We start from the raw sequence: 16,320 nt of genomic DNA on the forward strand, positions 1-16,320 counted from the left end.
AGGTTACCTTCATTACCTTTAGTTCCACGAATAATGTGAATACTTTCTCCAGCACTGATTCTTGCTTGCACATCAGTGGAAGTATTTGTGCCTGGAATCACAATATCTGAAATGGAAGAAACAGCACTTAGAGACTGCAAACATTTACAGAACAGGATTCAAAAATGGCACAGGGACACTTTAACTTTTTCCTGTGTCTGCTGCTATAAAAGGAACAGTATTCCTCCCTCCCATAATTCTCTGAGCCAGAGAGTATCCCTCTTATGCATGGTGGCAATGTAGTTTAATGTCTTTGTAACTTTAAATAGGTGACTCCTGAAATCTCCTTATGTAGTGTAAAGCATTGGCTTATTTATACAATTAAAGCAAGAATACCTTTGTTTGCAAAAGGCAGACAGCCCTTTTAATACTAAGCCAGTTCATAGATACACTGCTTTTAAAAAATTCTTAGCTACTCTTGTTAGCCATGTGACTAAGAATTAAAACATCTTAAAAGGCCTCTTACACAAAGAGTTTACGTTCCCCACTGCCTTTGCCTACGGGGTCAAAACACTGAAAGGAATGCAAGATCTAACTACTTGATGCCTCCTCTCCATGGGCACCGTATATAACAAAAATGCCTATGGTGGTGGATTATGTGATAGCTATTATTATGATAAACGTGTCTATGTGAATCATCTTTTCTTTTTACGCTGAGAGCGGTGGGAATTAACTAACCATGTATAAGAAATCAAAAGAAGCTAGGTTTGGAGCTGTTTTGTACATTATAGTAACAGGCAAACATGTGAAACTATCTCCCATCTATGAGGTCACTCATTTCTTCCTCATCTGAAAAAAATGTGACTGAGAAATTGAAAAAAAACCCCCACAATTGTGTATGATTTAAGACTAAGTCCAACAGGAACTTTTTGAAGGCAGCTGGAAAAAAGGAGGCAAAGCGACAACTTAGTAATATTGTAGTAGCAGATCTTATTATAGCAAAAAAATCACAAGATGGCTTACATGGGTCCTAGGGAACATCTCTTATTCAAGGCAGTTTACATCATTAAGATTTCCCTGACAAGTAAGATTTTCACAGCTCCACTTCCTTGCATGAGATTGAAAGTGCTCTGAACAGGAATTGTGCCATCTCTGTGCTCTGCATCACCACATGGCAAGAGCTTGTTAAACATTAGCAGGAGGTGTTACAGCTGCTCTTGGCTAGCCAGAAGTCAAGTCTCCTATTTGCATCATGAAACTGACCTGTTGTGGTGACAATCTTCTGCACGAGGACACCAGCTCGCTGCAGGTAGTTGATGGGGAAGTTGATACCGGGATTGGAAACAGAAGCCGAACCCATGCCACCCAAGGGGACATGGCGAGGCATCATGGGAATTGGGGTGGACTGAACAGGACGCACACTTGCCACTGGCCTGTCCTCACCTTTGAAGCTTGGTCGCCTGAGGAAAGAAGAAGAAGGGGAAGAGAATTACAACAGAATCACAAAAGTGGAAAGGAAAAGAAGGCCATCCTGAACAAATTCCTAACACAAAGCAGGGACCTCTTTCCTCCAACCCCAAAGACCGTACAATACCCAGGACACAGGGTTCCACAACCAAAAAACAGGTGTATTTCATAAGGGTGTCTACTGAGCAAATACTCCAGATCCAGAAATGCTACAGAATATTTCAGGTGGTAAAACACAGCCTAAGGCACCAATCACAGATTTGCATTGCACTTTTTTGAGGGGAGAATCTATAACAAGGTTATACAAAACAAAAACTCTCCGTTAATTCAGCATCAGGCTACAAAAAAATTAGTATTTGTAAACAGAACTCTGAAAATCTCAAGTAGGAAATACACATTACTATGTGCAGTACTTGTAGGCACCTACACACAGAGCTCAATATTTCAAGGGCTGGTTCACAGATTACGACTGAACTCCACAAAGCAGACCCAGGCCATTTAACCATCTATTTTCTTGACTTTCTCTGTCACAATGGCAAAAAAGGGGCAAAAGCCTTCTTATTTTTAAGACCCAGGAAAAAATGTCTGAGAGGGAAAACTAGGAGATCAAGACTAGCCATTCCTTCATGGATGGAAATCTTCAGCACAACAGAAAGAAACCAAGTACCCACCAGTTCCTCTGACTGAAGGCAGGTATACTCGTTAGACTCTGGTCACTGGCTGGGTAATACTGAGCATACGATGGACGGGTGTAAGGGACAGATGCACGCTTCTCTTCCTCATAGCTCTTCTTGGCTGCTTTCTTCTCTGCCTTGGTGAGCTTGTGCTCCTTCCGATCGATCAACAGTGACTCATGCTGAAAAGGCTCCTATGGCAAGAGTACAGGGAGGCATCATTTTATAACGTGGTCCTTTACCAAAAGTATGACAAGAAAGCAGGAAGTAAAAAACAGATGGCAACAATCATTATTAGGATACTCACTGGTAACAATCAATATTTACATGAAACTTTTGGGAAGCTTTAGACACTCTTTTGTATGATTAGTATTAATATTAGCCCTCCCTGAGAGCATAAGTAGCATCTGGGGATTATTATCAAAGAAGCCTGCTTGCTGAACTATGGAGGTGGGAACAAGTGGAGACACAAAAAGGTGTTGAGCTCTATCATGCCGAAGGCAGCCTCTATTTTAGTTCTCAAATCTTGGTTGCTTGTGCAGCTACACAACGTAAGCACTTTCTAAAAGTGCTTTAGAAAATTGCATCACAAACATGTGACCAGTGGGAAAGGACAACTATGTGTGCCTAGAAAATGGGGAAAAACGGGAGGGGAAGAGAATGGAGGAATGAATTTAGCTTTGCTTTCTTCAGTAACTACGATGGAGAAGTTCCCAAGCGATACTGCAGAGGCAACCAAGCGGAGTAGGAAGGCACAGCTCCCCTCTCCCCTTTTTGTGCTATTTACAGTCAATACCAAACACTCAGAGCATGGTTTATGTTCTCAGATTTGTCTTGTAGTTTGCTTCCAAAATAAAGGTAATGGAGATAGGGTTCTGTCTCCCTTTCACACCCCTCTACCTTGGTGATGAGATGAGGGTACTTGATACAGGCCAGCTGTAAAACAGATTCTTTAATCTTGCTGAACGAAAGCCGAGCAGGTTCTGTCTCTTCTTCCACATAGTGCAGCAAGTTCTCCACCTCCCTCCGGGTGAAGTTCAACACCGGATTCAAGTCATCCACAACACGATCTAGGAAGGGAAAATACACACAGATACTTTTTAAAAGCTCAAACTGCTGCTCCTGATTTATCTGCCCCCACTGTACTTCCAATGAAATCTCTTATACTGTGGATTTGGATTTCTAATTTGTATACCGCCCTCCCCCAAAGGGCTCAGGGCAGTGAACAACATCAAACAATAACACATAACAATAATATATAGCAATTACAATGCATCAAAACAGTATACGCAGCAGTAGACTGGTGTCATTTATAAAAGTACGTGCTGGTATAACACCTGAAATGCAAGTGAGAACTAGCCTCTGAAGCTCAAGCAGAACCCAACACAGAGCCAACACGGAGGCAGGGAAGATTTGGCCTACCTGACATTCCCTGCTTGGAGATCTGGCGTTCATATATTTTCTTCTCCAGAGTATAATCAGAAACCAGTCGATAGATGTGGCAGGGCTTCTTTTGTCCATAGCGATAAACCCGACACACTGCCTGAGCATCATGGCATGGATTCCAAGAAGCATCAAATACCACTACTCTGTTTGCACCAATCAAATTCACACCCAAACATCCAGCTCTTTAAAACAAACACCCAAAAGAGAGAGAAAAGATTACTGTTATAAAAGTTGGCTGTGGCCCCATGTTTCATCTGTTCCATTGCATTTGTGAATCCTATGCTGTTTGAGGGCTGCTGTTTCTGCTCACCCTCCTGATGTAAACTGATCTGAAATAGTCACAATAACTTCTGAAGACTGAAAGGTTATCTGAGGCCACCAAGAGTTTCTAAAAACTACCCTAACTTGCATCATGTGCCCCATTCCACCTTCTCAGCATGTGGCCAGCTCACCTGGTGGAAAGAAGGAAGAGCCACACAGAAGTGTTGCCTGGGTCATTGAACTGGTTAATCAATCTCTCTCTTTCAGATGCTGAAGTACTGCCGTCCAATCCTATAAAAGAGGGAAAGTGGATTAATTATTACCAATATGCTCCAACTATCCAACAAAATAAAACGATTATCGTGTACAGATCTGAAACATCGGAGTATTAATGGATATTTTAAAAATTAAGGGTACTTGATAAGAAAAAGCCGGTTACCTCTGGCCAAAATGAACAGATGTCTTCCAAATACTTTGAAACATCAACCTGAAAATGGCTAAAAAAAGCAACTGTGGACAGGCCCATAGAAAACCAAAGGAAGGATTAGAGAGAAAGTGTCAGATATGCAGCAAACATACTAGCAGCATAATCCTAAGCAAACCTACACCTTTCTAAGCCCAATGACTTAGAAGGGTATAACTCTGCTTAGTACTGCACTATGAGTGGTACAAGAACATGCTGCACTTACTGTAGTAATGTACATTCCGGATCCAGTTATGGACTCCTTGTGTATCTGAGTCTTGGGTAGAAGGCACTGGTCTCTTTGCCAAGAAATCCTCAATGACAGACAGCGTGGAGAGGCTCTGGCTGCAAAGACAAACTGTCAACTCAGATGGGCAATGGGAAAATCAAAACTTTGCAGTAGTGTCAGGCTTCGGTCCCACTTTAAGAGCTTGTCTGACTGGTACAGGATTCTCTATGTCACACAAATGATTGGGTGTTTTATCTACACCACAAGCATGAGACATTGGCAGGATTTTAGATGAGCTACTCAGCAGTGGTTCTATTACAAGGGGACAATGAGTTAGATCTTAAGACTCTCTTCCATTAAATATGCAATCTTCTGCTAACAGGAGACTTTTCATGAACGGATACAGCCTTCCTCTCTCTAAACGAGTCCTTCAAATAACAGAACATTCCTCATTAAGTGGAAGGGAACCTAAGGATACAGCTTATTAATTAACATTACTTAAAAGGAGAGTGGAAACAGGAGAAAATTATTAAGATGGAACAGATTTTCACAACAGATCCAGAGTAAACATAAGTGGTCAAAGCCCTTGAGATGATTCTCAATAATAGCAATATAATGATATAGATTGAGTCAGAATTCCTAGGTAAATTTCCAAATTCCATGCTTGCCCACAGTAGAACATATATCTGATGAAGGCAAAAGCTTATAACCTGGTCTCCATGGTGCGACTGTACTTGAATCTAACCAAATGCTAATGTCAGCTTTATACAGGAAGAGGAAGTACCTTCATAAGGACACCCACCAGTTAGCCAAAAGTGAAGACAGAGTTCGACCATGTGGTCTTCCCCGAGTAAAGACATTCACTGATGGTGTACCACAACTGAAAATGCTGTAGATCTACATGTCAATCGGTAAACTTTGGGAAGCAGGTGTTTTAGGGTTTTAAAAATTTAACTACCAACCATTGCTGACCTTTAAAAACAGGAGCAATTATGAGCCTGGCTACTGAACTCTGTGTTTACAAAGTTTCGCAACAGCCTCAAAGGGCAGCCTTGAAAATATTTAACAATTTACTTTATGTATGTGCTACCTTTCTCCCCAATGGGTACCCAAAGCAGCTTACACTGTCCTCTTCACCTCCATTTTATCCTCAAAACAACTTTGCAAGGTATGCTAGGCCAAGAAAGTGTCACTGGCCCAAGGTCACCCAAAAAGCTTTCATGGCAGACTTGGGACTGAAACTAGGGCTTCCCAGACCCTGGTCTGACACTCCAACTACTACACACCTACATGGGCGGAGGAGAAAGCTCAGAGTGGTTTAAAACACAGAAACCTTGATTAATGATATAAAATAGCAAACAGCAATTTCGCCTGTTACCTGAAGACCAGTATTTTGTCTCCAAGTTTCACACTTTCCTCCACAAGATGAAACAGCAATACCATCTTTGGTGAGTTCTGCAAAACTCCTGTCTGGTAATCGCAAAGGATGTCTTTAGCCTGTAGGTGAACAGAATATTCAGTACCTAAGGAGATGCTTGGTGCTATGTCAAAAGTAGCCATGTAAACATATCTAATACATCATTTCCTAATGTTTTCTATGTTTTCACTCAAGCATTTTCTACTTTAATCAAACTTCCTCAGAAACAGACTACTGGACAATAGTGGACATTCACTCGATATTATAGTCTGTGTGCAAAAATAAGTTTTCTACCCAGAAACAAAGTTTACACACAAAATAATGCCATGAACATCAAATAAATCAAAAAGAGAAATGGGAAACAAACTCTCACTCTTGAAAAGCTTTTGATCATCTGTCCTGTGTTTCATACCTGGAGATTATCAGCATAAAGCTCCTCAACTGTAGTGGCAATTGATAGGATAACCTGGGGAGGGTTTTTTTAAAAAGTTTCTTTGCAGAGTTTTGAAAACCAATTCAGTTGCTTTTCTCAGAACACACTTTTCAATACCCTGACGTTGCTCATGGCTCATTATTTGAAAGTTCTGAATGCCAGAAACACTCTGAGCAAGACAGAGAAACTCTAATCAACACATTTGTTGAAAATGACTTTAAATGCCAACAGAGCAGCGACAGTCACAGAGATTTGCAAATCTCTCTTGATCACAACAAAGAGGGCAAGCAGGGTAGGAGGCTCTTTACAACATGGTTAACAATAATAACACTGCTATATTGGGTTGTTTCATATATGAAATTTCTTGTTACCTGTAGAAAATCATACACATTGTGACAAATAATGTTATGCACTGATATTTATTTTATTGAGGCTGAAATTACTGCACTCAACAGTTTTTAAGAACTAGCTAGTGTGCCTGATTTCACATGCAAGTGTACACAAATCCTACCAACATCTTCATGAGGGAATGACATATATGAAGAGCACAAGCCCAGTTTTATCAACAGCCATAACAATGTGCAGGTAGCCTACAAGAAATTGTTCCAGAGTTTGAGTGAGAGTGTTTGGGTGAGAAGTCTTCCTTTTGGTTGGGAGAGAGAACTGGAAACAATCTTAGTTAGAGCTGTGACTTTCATACTCACCCATTCATAAGTGACAACCTGATTGGCCCTCTCCTGAAAGGGGCTGAAGCCAATACCCTGAATGTATTTGCTGTTGGTGGCCTCTCCAATCGGCGGTGCCAAAGCATTGCTCTCAGGCTTCCCTTTCATTCCTTGGGACTGGCAGCGTGAATTGGGACCGGCTGTGCTGAGGTCATCCACATCCAGATCCTGCTCATTTGCCAAATTCTCTTTTTGCAGCGCTTCATACAATACATCAGGGTGATTCCAGATCTGAAAAAAGGACCCACATCTTTGTAAGTATTTGGAAACTATGAAGGTGTAACTTTGCAACTAAATATCAAATCCTAGGGAGTATCCCAGGAGAGATAAACTATTCCATTTATTTGTAATGATAGACTACCTGATTAGGCTGGGGGGTGGGGAGAACTGAGTACAGGATAAAGGCAATTTCTATATATATGAATCAAAGTCCTTAAGTGACTTGCAACCTGAAACCTTCAATCTGAAACTGTAGTACATTTTTTAAAATATATATATATGGGAATACCCTATAAAGCATTACTTCCAAAGCATATCTGTAGCGGATTTTATCTCCAGGTCTTCAAAGTATTGCGGTAAAAATACTAAAATTCAAATAAATTACAACCTGAAGCACTAACATAAAATTAGCAGCATTCAAAAAAAATCTAATTCTAACCAGCAAGAATTTAGTCTTGTTGAGTTTCCTTGTTGCCATCATCATATTAAAAACAAAACAAAAAGCAACAGTATTCAAAATGCGCAAGGAAAATGGCAAGGCATGAAGACTTTGTGACACTAATCCCTGTACATGCCATGTAATCTGCATGAGACCATAATCCCCCCCCTTTTTTAAACTCATACACACCTTACAACAAACACAGAAAGCCTTAAGGGGGTTCAGACCCAGCCAGCCACTGTTGCCTGCATCTCGAAACCGATTCATGAACTCAGTGTAAAGAGCCCGTTGGATCTTTGACAACCGCAACAAGATGACGTGTTCTTCCTTATAGGGAAGTTGAACTTTCAGCACATTGTGCCCTCGCCTACAGAAGCAACACAAATTGGGGAAGACGAGACTGTTCACTCTGGAGTGTTTACAGCTGATTTCAGGGCGAGATTTCAGTATTCTATGCTATTGTTAACAGATAAAATCTCAGCCATGACACATTAACTATAGTGGCAATGGCCTTCCTTGGCAAGTTACTGCAAGTTTGATGCTACGTACCTCGGAGACAACTGATCGAAGAATAACTCCCTCAGTTTTTTAATCTGCGATTAGATTGTGTTTATACAATTCAAACTGGATTTGCCATGCTTAACATAGCACATCTTGGTTAAAGTTTCACAATCCTGGATGGGAAATGCTATAAAGCATACTGCTATTCATGCTGCAAAATTATATTGAATGATGCAAACTTCACAATCGTATGACTGACAAAGTTCCCCCATGTGTGAGACACAGCTCTTTAACAAGCATTCCTAAGACATTCACTGTGACTCTCAAGGAATAAGCATAGACTCAGACTCAGTTTAAAGATTCCATTGGAAACTTTCCAGTACAATGGATTTCCAGCTTCTGTACACTTAGTGCCATGACTTCTCTGGCAAAATGTAAAAATTTTAAAACTAAGGTACAGGCTTCACAGTAATTTATTTTCAACGTCAGTGCGTTAGTCTGCAGTCGAAGGACTAGATTTGAATCCAGTAGAACCTTAGAAACCCTAACCCGGGGTCAGCAGCCTTTACCACCCAAAGAGCCATTTGGACCTATTTTCCACGGCCCCAAAGATCTACTGAGCTGGAGAGGTGACTCCGCACGGAGCCGCCTCCAGTTTGGCCCCTCCACTCACGTTTCCTGGAGGGACACGCCCACGCTACCCTCTGACCAGGCCACGTGGAGCCGCAGTATAAGGCTGAAAGAGCCGCAAGCGGCTCCAGAGTCGCGGGTTGCAGACCCCTGCCCTAACCCTAACATTTCCAGAGTATAAGCTCTCAAAAGTCAACTCTCAAAAGCTAACACCCAAAAATTCTTGTTGGTCTCAAAGTAATTTATTTGCAACTGTAGCTCAGCCTCATCCACATGATGAGCACAACTTCTAATCCTTCTTTAGCTATTTTTCAGCTGTATGACTTGCACAGGTAAAACAATACCCAAATTTCCATTACTCAGCCCATATGATTTAAAGAGCTCATGTAAAAAAATGAGATTTTAAGAAATTAACAAGGCCTCACCTTTGCACAAAGCCCTCCAGTAGGCTATGCAGGACATGACTGCGATACCTCATGAGACGAACATCCTGAGGGGTGCTGTCAATACACTGCCCATTCAGTATAGGGCGCTCAAACATGTTACTGAATTCCTGCCGGGTACCAAGAAAATCTGGACGAACGAAGTCCACCATACACCAGTACTCAATCAAGTTGTTTTGTAGGGGATAGCCAGTGAGTACCACCCGCCGCCGAGAACGGATGTTCTTTAAGGCTTGAGAGGTGCTGGCATGGCAATTCTTTATCCGATGTCCCTCATCACAGATGACCACATCTGGACCAGGGCGGGATAAAGCCTTTTCAATTCCTGAAGGAAGAGGAAAACACATAGGAATCTGCTATTTGTGATTTTTAATTGAACAGAAATGAAAACAAGTAACTGTGAAAACCCCCCACTATGAAGTTCGAGAAAAAGGAAATAGACAGTTCAGAAAGAACAACTGAGTTTCAGGGACATCTACTCAAATCATATAGATGACGACGACTCCATCTTTTTGAAGTCACTTAAGCCAAATCACAGAACACAGTAATACCTTGAGAATGGGTGTGGATGCCCCAGCTATGAAGCAGGTTGTGCTGAGACCACTACTAAAGAATGCTATGCTGGACCCAGGAGTAACTATCAATCACTCTCAAATGTTTCATTTTTGAACCAGGTGATTGGGTGGGGGCTGGACAACTTTAGGCATTCCTGAATGAAATGGGTTGTTTGGATCCTTTCAAGTGAGAATTCAAAACTGGTTATGGGACTCAAGCTGCCATGGTTGCCCTATGGACGACCTGGGCTAAGAAATAGACATAGGAAGTCGACTTGGTTGACTCTTCCTGGATCCCTTAGTGATTTTTGATATCATCAGTCATGGTGTCCTTCTGCACCATCCAGGGGCATACAGTTATAAAGTGGCGCTCCCACCAGCCAGGGGAGCCAAGCACACCCACCAGGAGTCAGATGCCCATCCCGCGCTCTGCCCCATTGTGAAAGCAGCACAGTGGCGAGTGGCAGGCCGGAGCAGGGTGGTATTGGGGGAAAGCAGCAGCAGGCAACATGGAACAGGGAAAAGAGCACAGGGAGGGAAAAGCAGCTGCAGGCAGCTAAGAAGAGAAGAGTGGGCTATGGAGAGGGGGAAATGCTGGGGGGGGGGGGCCAGGAAATGCACCCTATGTGACCTGCCCTGCCCCTAGGTATGCCAGTGTGCTAAGAGAGGCAAAATGGCAGGGTACAAATCTGGAAAATAAACCAACAAGCAAGCCAAGCGCATGGTAATACAAGCTCTTTGTAACTAAAACGGTCTGGTACTTACTTCATTAAAAGTAACTATTTTGAAAACTATAACAAATACAAAATCCCAACAGAAAGAGTTACTTTATGCCAGTGAAACTACAGGCCAACAGACATTCAATCTGGATTCCACACAATAAACACAAGATCTCTGTTTCTAAGCAACTAACACCTTTAAGTAATAAAGGGTAGTTTGGTCTTACCTAGTAAATCTCCTTTCTGAGTACAAGCAGCAGAACTTACTTAAAGGGGGCCCTTCCACTTCTGGAATGTACTGCTGTTTAAATATGGTAAAACTAGCAGCATACTTCTAAAATGGAAGCCTTTAAAAACCCTCTTACCTTTTAAGAGCTCCTGTTGCCGATCTTCTTCATCTAAATCAATAATAACAGGGCCAGTTTGCTTCTTTGTTTTCTTCTTTCTGCCTGTGGCAAAGGATTTCTTCAGTGAAAGGAGACGGTACATCTCATAGCCCATCAGCAGCACACCACCATCTGTCACCCAGTCAGTTACCACTTTGGCACGTGCTGCTGTGGTTCTGTAAATAAATGCAAAAAGCACAAATGGGTTCTCCTCAGATCGTATAAATTGTTTGCCTTTTACAAAAAGCACAAATGGATCACTGCTTCTGAATATAACAAAACATGTTAAAACTATTAACTAGGTCAATTATGTAAATCAGATGCTTCCAAATATCCATAATGGATCTTAATACATCATGAGCTCAAGCATTCTGGGGTATGATTAAAATACATCTATGGAATGGAGAAGTACAGCTATGTATGGAATAGATGTACAGTTTAATTTCTTTACCAGACTACCATTCAACTAACAAAAAACCCATATATTTCTATTTTTTAATGAATGCTAAAAACACTTTCATGGGAGTAAGCCACATTCAGTAAACTTGAGTAGAACTTCAACTTCTTGTGTTTTTTTTTGTTTATTAATTAATATAGTTTAGATGGACTTTAAATAGTGGAATTTAGGGAAACAACAGAAAAGATAGAAAACAGTATGAATAACTGAAGAGTATGGATAACATGTACACTGTTAAGTAGAAGTTTTCCTAAATTCCACCATTTAAAGTCTATAGATTTAACTTGGCTACCATCCATCCCTATCCTCCTATCCATCACAGCAAAGCAACTGAATTTTACCAACGTCTGAACTATTCGTACATATTCTGCATTTGGCAGCTTTTGAATTCAATCTGGAAGTTTCAACTAGACCAAAATAAGAAAGAGACAGAAGTTCAGCTGCAAACCCAGACTAGCCTTAATGAGCATCCGACACCTGTGTTCAAGTAACACTGCTGGCTTCTAAATAATCTCTGGGAGCAATAAGGTGGTGGAGCATATAAACAGTGGGATTATCTTCTCCAATAGGAACCATCACGTAGCCTTATGTTCATCAGAGGTAGCTCTACAAAAAGCTATCCAGGGTCCGCTTTTCAAAGCTCCTGTAAAACAGGGCAATTTCAGAAGATTTTTGTCATAGAATATTGAAGTGGGTACTGTTTCATAATGTAGCCTTTTTCTGACTTTCATAGTTTCCATATTGCTGAATGCAAAATCTACTGCACGTAGATGTAGACTGTCTTAACAACTCTTCAGGGAACAAATAAGACAGGGTATAAAGTTCACAATATTTCTATAAGGATATCAATAATACTTACTTGTGTTCATCATTTAGGATATGAACTTTGAAGGTGCGGGCCTGAATCTCGTTTGGGTCATAATCAGCAGGAAGGGCTTCTGGTGCTGGAAGCCACATGTTGAATTCTGCTAGCCAGTTCTGAAGAGTGTTTACCTATAAGTAAAGACAAGGATGAGAGATGTCATTTAGGATTCTGAAAGAATAAAGTGTTTATATTAAAAACTGTAGAACTCCAAAGCCCAACAACACTGTGCATTCTAAATACAAAACGAGATCTTTAGATTTCAATTCAGAGATGTATTTATGTATATGCACATTTTACACTACACTGTTTTGTGTAAACATAGCAGATATGACATATTCTACAATGCATTCCGTTCAAAATAGGAGGAAACCCCTCCTCTCAATTCTATCATGGGGAACACTAAAGATGTCCATGAGGTATAGACCAGGGGTAGGGAACCTGCGGCTCTCCAGATGTTCAGGAACTACAATTCCCATCAGCCCCTACCAGCATGGCCAATTGGCCATGCTGACAGAGGCTGATGGGAATTGCAGTTCCTGAACATCTGGAGAGCCGCAGGTTCCCTACCCCTGGTATAGACAGTTCCTGCATCTGTTCCTCATGGGGGGGGGGGGGGGAGATAGGACTTACTATACAATCTCACGGATGGGAGGAATTAAAGGTTAAAAATAAAAGTCAAGATCTATCAAGCATTATGAAGAGCCCTTCTCTTATTCATGCAACCCTAAACACCACATTAAGAAACTCATTGATTAGTTTTGTCCCAACAACTTACAGGTACAATGGCCAAGACAGTTTTTGCCTTGATGTGTCGGAAAAGTACATCCAAAAACGAGATGACCTGGAGGGTCTTTCCCAGTCCCATGCTGTGAGCTAAAATACAGCCAAACCCACTGCTGGTTTTAAATCTTTCCAGGGACTCCACCAGATTATCATACAGGAACCGGATACCGCCAATCTAAAAGGAATAACATGCATTACCACAAAAGAGATTACAGGTATGTGGGTGGAAATAAATGAATTACAGTGCTGAGTCTGCATCTAGTCACATGCACATAAAACTCTTATTAGGCACACAAATACTGAGCGTTATAAATTGTTATGTCGGAATAAAGCTTCTAGAAGGTAAGGTGTTGAAATCCTTCAGATCCAACATCTCTAATACCTGATGAGGCTTTACTGCCCGTGCAAGTTGTGGAGCCAGGTAAAGGTCCTCTTCGTTTGGAGGGTGATTGATGTTGACAATTACTTGTCCCGAAGCATCCAACTGATTTAATGCATCATTCACATGAGCGCCACTGCTTTCTCCGGTAGCATCTTCATCCCCTTCATTGCCAGAATCACTGCTGTCTACAATCTGGAGGGCTTCATCTTCTCCTGAACTTAATTCTATCACTTCTACAAATTAAATCAAATGCTGTGGGTTAACAAATCCATCATTTGGTATCACAACAAACCTTTAAAACTGTATCATGTATTTTTGTTTCTCCCCCTTTTAAAAGAACCTATAAAGTCTGTGGACAATTGGGGGGGGGGGGAGAATCCTAGATGTCACACTAGCATACCAGCATAATAACTTTCACATTTTTCACCTTTAACATAGCATTAGTTTCCCTAAGTTTCATCTGGAAAGAGAAAGAGCTGGGGAATGTGAACATTCTTCAGATTAGCACATGTAAAACGCTAGGTAGCTGTAGGGAGAAAAATGAGTTTAACTATAACAATTAGTATCTCAGTGAATGGGCGACAAAAAGTACAATTTAACTTCAGTAATTTTATGGGTTTATCTGCTTTGACAATGTTTCACAGATGCAAACAGGTAATAGTTTAATACTAACTTTTTAGCAAAGCAGCAGTGTCAAAGGTAATTACAGTGGTACCTCGGTTTTGTCGATAATTCGTCCGAAAGAAATCGACGAAAACCAAAATCGACGAAAACCGAGGCACCATTTCCCATAGGAATCAATGTAAATCCAATTAATCCGTTCGAGGCACTCCAAAAAGTGCCTGGAATAGATTAACTGGCTTCCTCAAACCCCAGTCGGGAGGCAGAGGGAGCTCCTTATTTAGGCAGTGACATCGGGGGGTGTCACTGCCCAAATAAGGAGCTCCCTCTGCCTCCCGGCTGGGCTTCCTCAAACCCCAGCCGGTTTAGGTTTTCATGGACTTTTTGTCGGTTTCGGTTTTCGTGGACTTTTTCTGGGCAAATTTTTTCTGGGTTTGAGGACGAAAACTGAGACAAATTTTGTCCAGAAAAAGTCGACGAAAACCAAAGTCAACAATAACTGAGATACCACTGTATTCAAATGTACACAGTCACAAAATGTTTATCCTCATGCAACAAGTCTTGGATTGACAAGAGCTGGAAAAATTAGTTGGGGTAGCCCGAGTCATAGTTACCTAGGATGTGTATTAGACAACAATATGTACATTTTAAATTTCCACAGGATTGGATCTTATGACTGCCTTCTGAAATGCTATGACTACCTTCTGCATGCTATGACTATTCATCCTTACCATCTTTAATGCTGTGTAGTCTTCCTTTCGAATCATCCTCACTGCCACTGCTGGTGCTGTCTAAACAGATGATTTCTTCAGCTAACACTTGAGGAGGAAGCTGAGCAACCTCTGCAGTTCTTAAAGCAATTTCCTCTGCACCAAAATAGTAAACAAAATCATTAAACACTAAAAATGCTGGATGAGAAATGAAAAAAAGAGTTCAGGCAAAAAAAAGTTATCTTGTTTTCAACAGTGGCTTAGACTTACCCAAGGGTGATATCATCTAACAATAATAGAAAAATCCATGTGTCTGCCCATCTGTCTGTGGCAGGCATAAGTCAGCAGAAAATGAAGCTATGAGTGTCAAAACTGGCCACCAGATTCAGGATGATTATGGGAGTTGCAGAGCCAAAAATAAAGAGAACTGGAACATCCTGGCCCAAGTTATCTCCAGAACCACCCATGCTATTTCCAATGGAAGCTAAAGTTGTCTGTCTGTGATAAGAATAACTCAATAGAAAATAAAGGTAGGTGTTTCAAAATTGGCCTCCAGCTTAGGGGTCATCACAGGTATTGCAGTGACTAAAGTGAAGGGAAACAGTACATCCTGCCCAAATTTGTCTCTTGCTGGGTGACCATGGGTCAGTCACACACTCTCACTCAGTCTAACCTACTTCACAGAGTTGGTTTGGGGATAAAATGAGGAAGAATGATGTATGCCATTTTAGGGCCACACTGGGGAGAAAGGGCCAGCCATAATGGGGAGAAAGGTGGGATACCAGTGAACTAAATCTGTAATAATAAAACAATGTGCTTGATTTGCAAAACCCTTCCTTCAAACATATTAACATCCAAATGCTGCACACTATTAAATGTAAGTATTTAATTGATTTTTAACAGGATTTTTGACAGATTTTACAGATATTTGACAGATTTTACAGATATTTTTGTCATACAAATTGTGCTGAAAATACATACCCTTATAGAAGGAAAAAAAAGGCTAAATGCTTACTTATGGGGTTAGCCTGAGGAGTATGCAGGGCAGAACCCATTTAAAAATATTGTGAACAGAATGAGCTTGAGCACAGCTTGATTTCCTAGTAGATTTTAATAACTATATAAACAAAGTTATTTTGAAACACACAGCTTCAATGTTTTCCCTGTTAAAGTATTGTAAAGTAAAGAACCCCTTTCTTTAATTTTAATTTTTGCATTGCTATTCCAGATATTTAATGGGGCCATCGTAACAAACAATTACAATAAAAATATTCATCAACACTTCCCATTTATACTATTGAACCACATCAAAACAACATTAACAGCAGGAATAACATGCCTCTTGCTTTTTGCTGTTCACATTTCCTCTAAATTGCACAACATATAAATGGCATCCAAAAACCTGTGACTTTTGCCAGGATTTCGACACTTTAAGCCAGCTGTTCCGAGACAGTGTTCTGAGGAGCACCAAGTGCTCCACAGAGAATCTCCAAATGTTCCACAAAGACACTGGAGTA

General features: G+C 40.9%; 1 protein-coding gene across 4 annotated transcripts in view; it reads right to left on the reverse strand.

The window, feature by feature from the left end:
- RAD54L2 (RAD54 like 2) overlaps positions 1-16,320 on the reverse strand; it is a 70,327-nt gene that overhangs the window by 13,490 nt on the left and 40,517 nt on the right. For all 4 annotated transcript variants that reach the window (XM_048488148.1, XM_048488147.1, XM_048488145.1 and 1 more), the window contains exons 5-20: positions 14,825-14,959; positions 13,473-13,705; positions 13,083-13,265; positions 12,302-12,435; positions 10,965-11,161; positions 9,309-9,651; positions 7,942-8,119; positions 7,074-7,325; positions 5,898-6,016; positions 4,517-4,635; positions 4,019-4,118; positions 3,543-3,748; positions 3,021-3,190; positions 2,118-2,314; positions 1,243-1,439; positions 17-106 (exon numbers count right to left, since the gene is read on the reverse strand). In XM_048488148.1, the coding sequence (XP_048344105.1) occupies positions 17-106; positions 1,243-1,439; positions 2,118-2,314; positions 3,021-3,190; positions 3,543-3,748; positions 4,019-4,118; positions 4,517-4,635; positions 5,898-6,016; positions 7,074-7,325; positions 7,942-8,119; positions 9,309-9,651; positions 10,965-11,161; positions 12,302-12,435; positions 13,083-13,265; positions 13,473-13,705; positions 14,825-14,959 (2,853 nt within the window). The remainder of the gene's footprint in view (positions 1-16; positions 107-1,242; positions 1,440-2,117; positions 2,315-3,020; positions 3,191-3,542; positions 3,749-4,018; positions 4,119-4,516; positions 4,636-5,897; positions 6,017-7,073; positions 7,326-7,941; positions 8,120-9,308; positions 9,652-10,964; positions 11,162-12,301; positions 12,436-13,082; positions 13,266-13,472; positions 13,706-14,824; positions 14,960-16,320) is intronic.

This window comes from Sphaerodactylus townsendi, linkage group LG03, assembly GCF_021028975.2.
Source record: "Sphaerodactylus townsendi isolate TG3544 linkage group LG03, MPM_Stown_v2.3, whole genome shotgun sequence".
Lineage (NCBI taxonomy): Eukaryota > Metazoa > Chordata > Lepidosauria > Squamata > Sphaerodactylidae > Sphaerodactylus > Sphaerodactylus townsendi.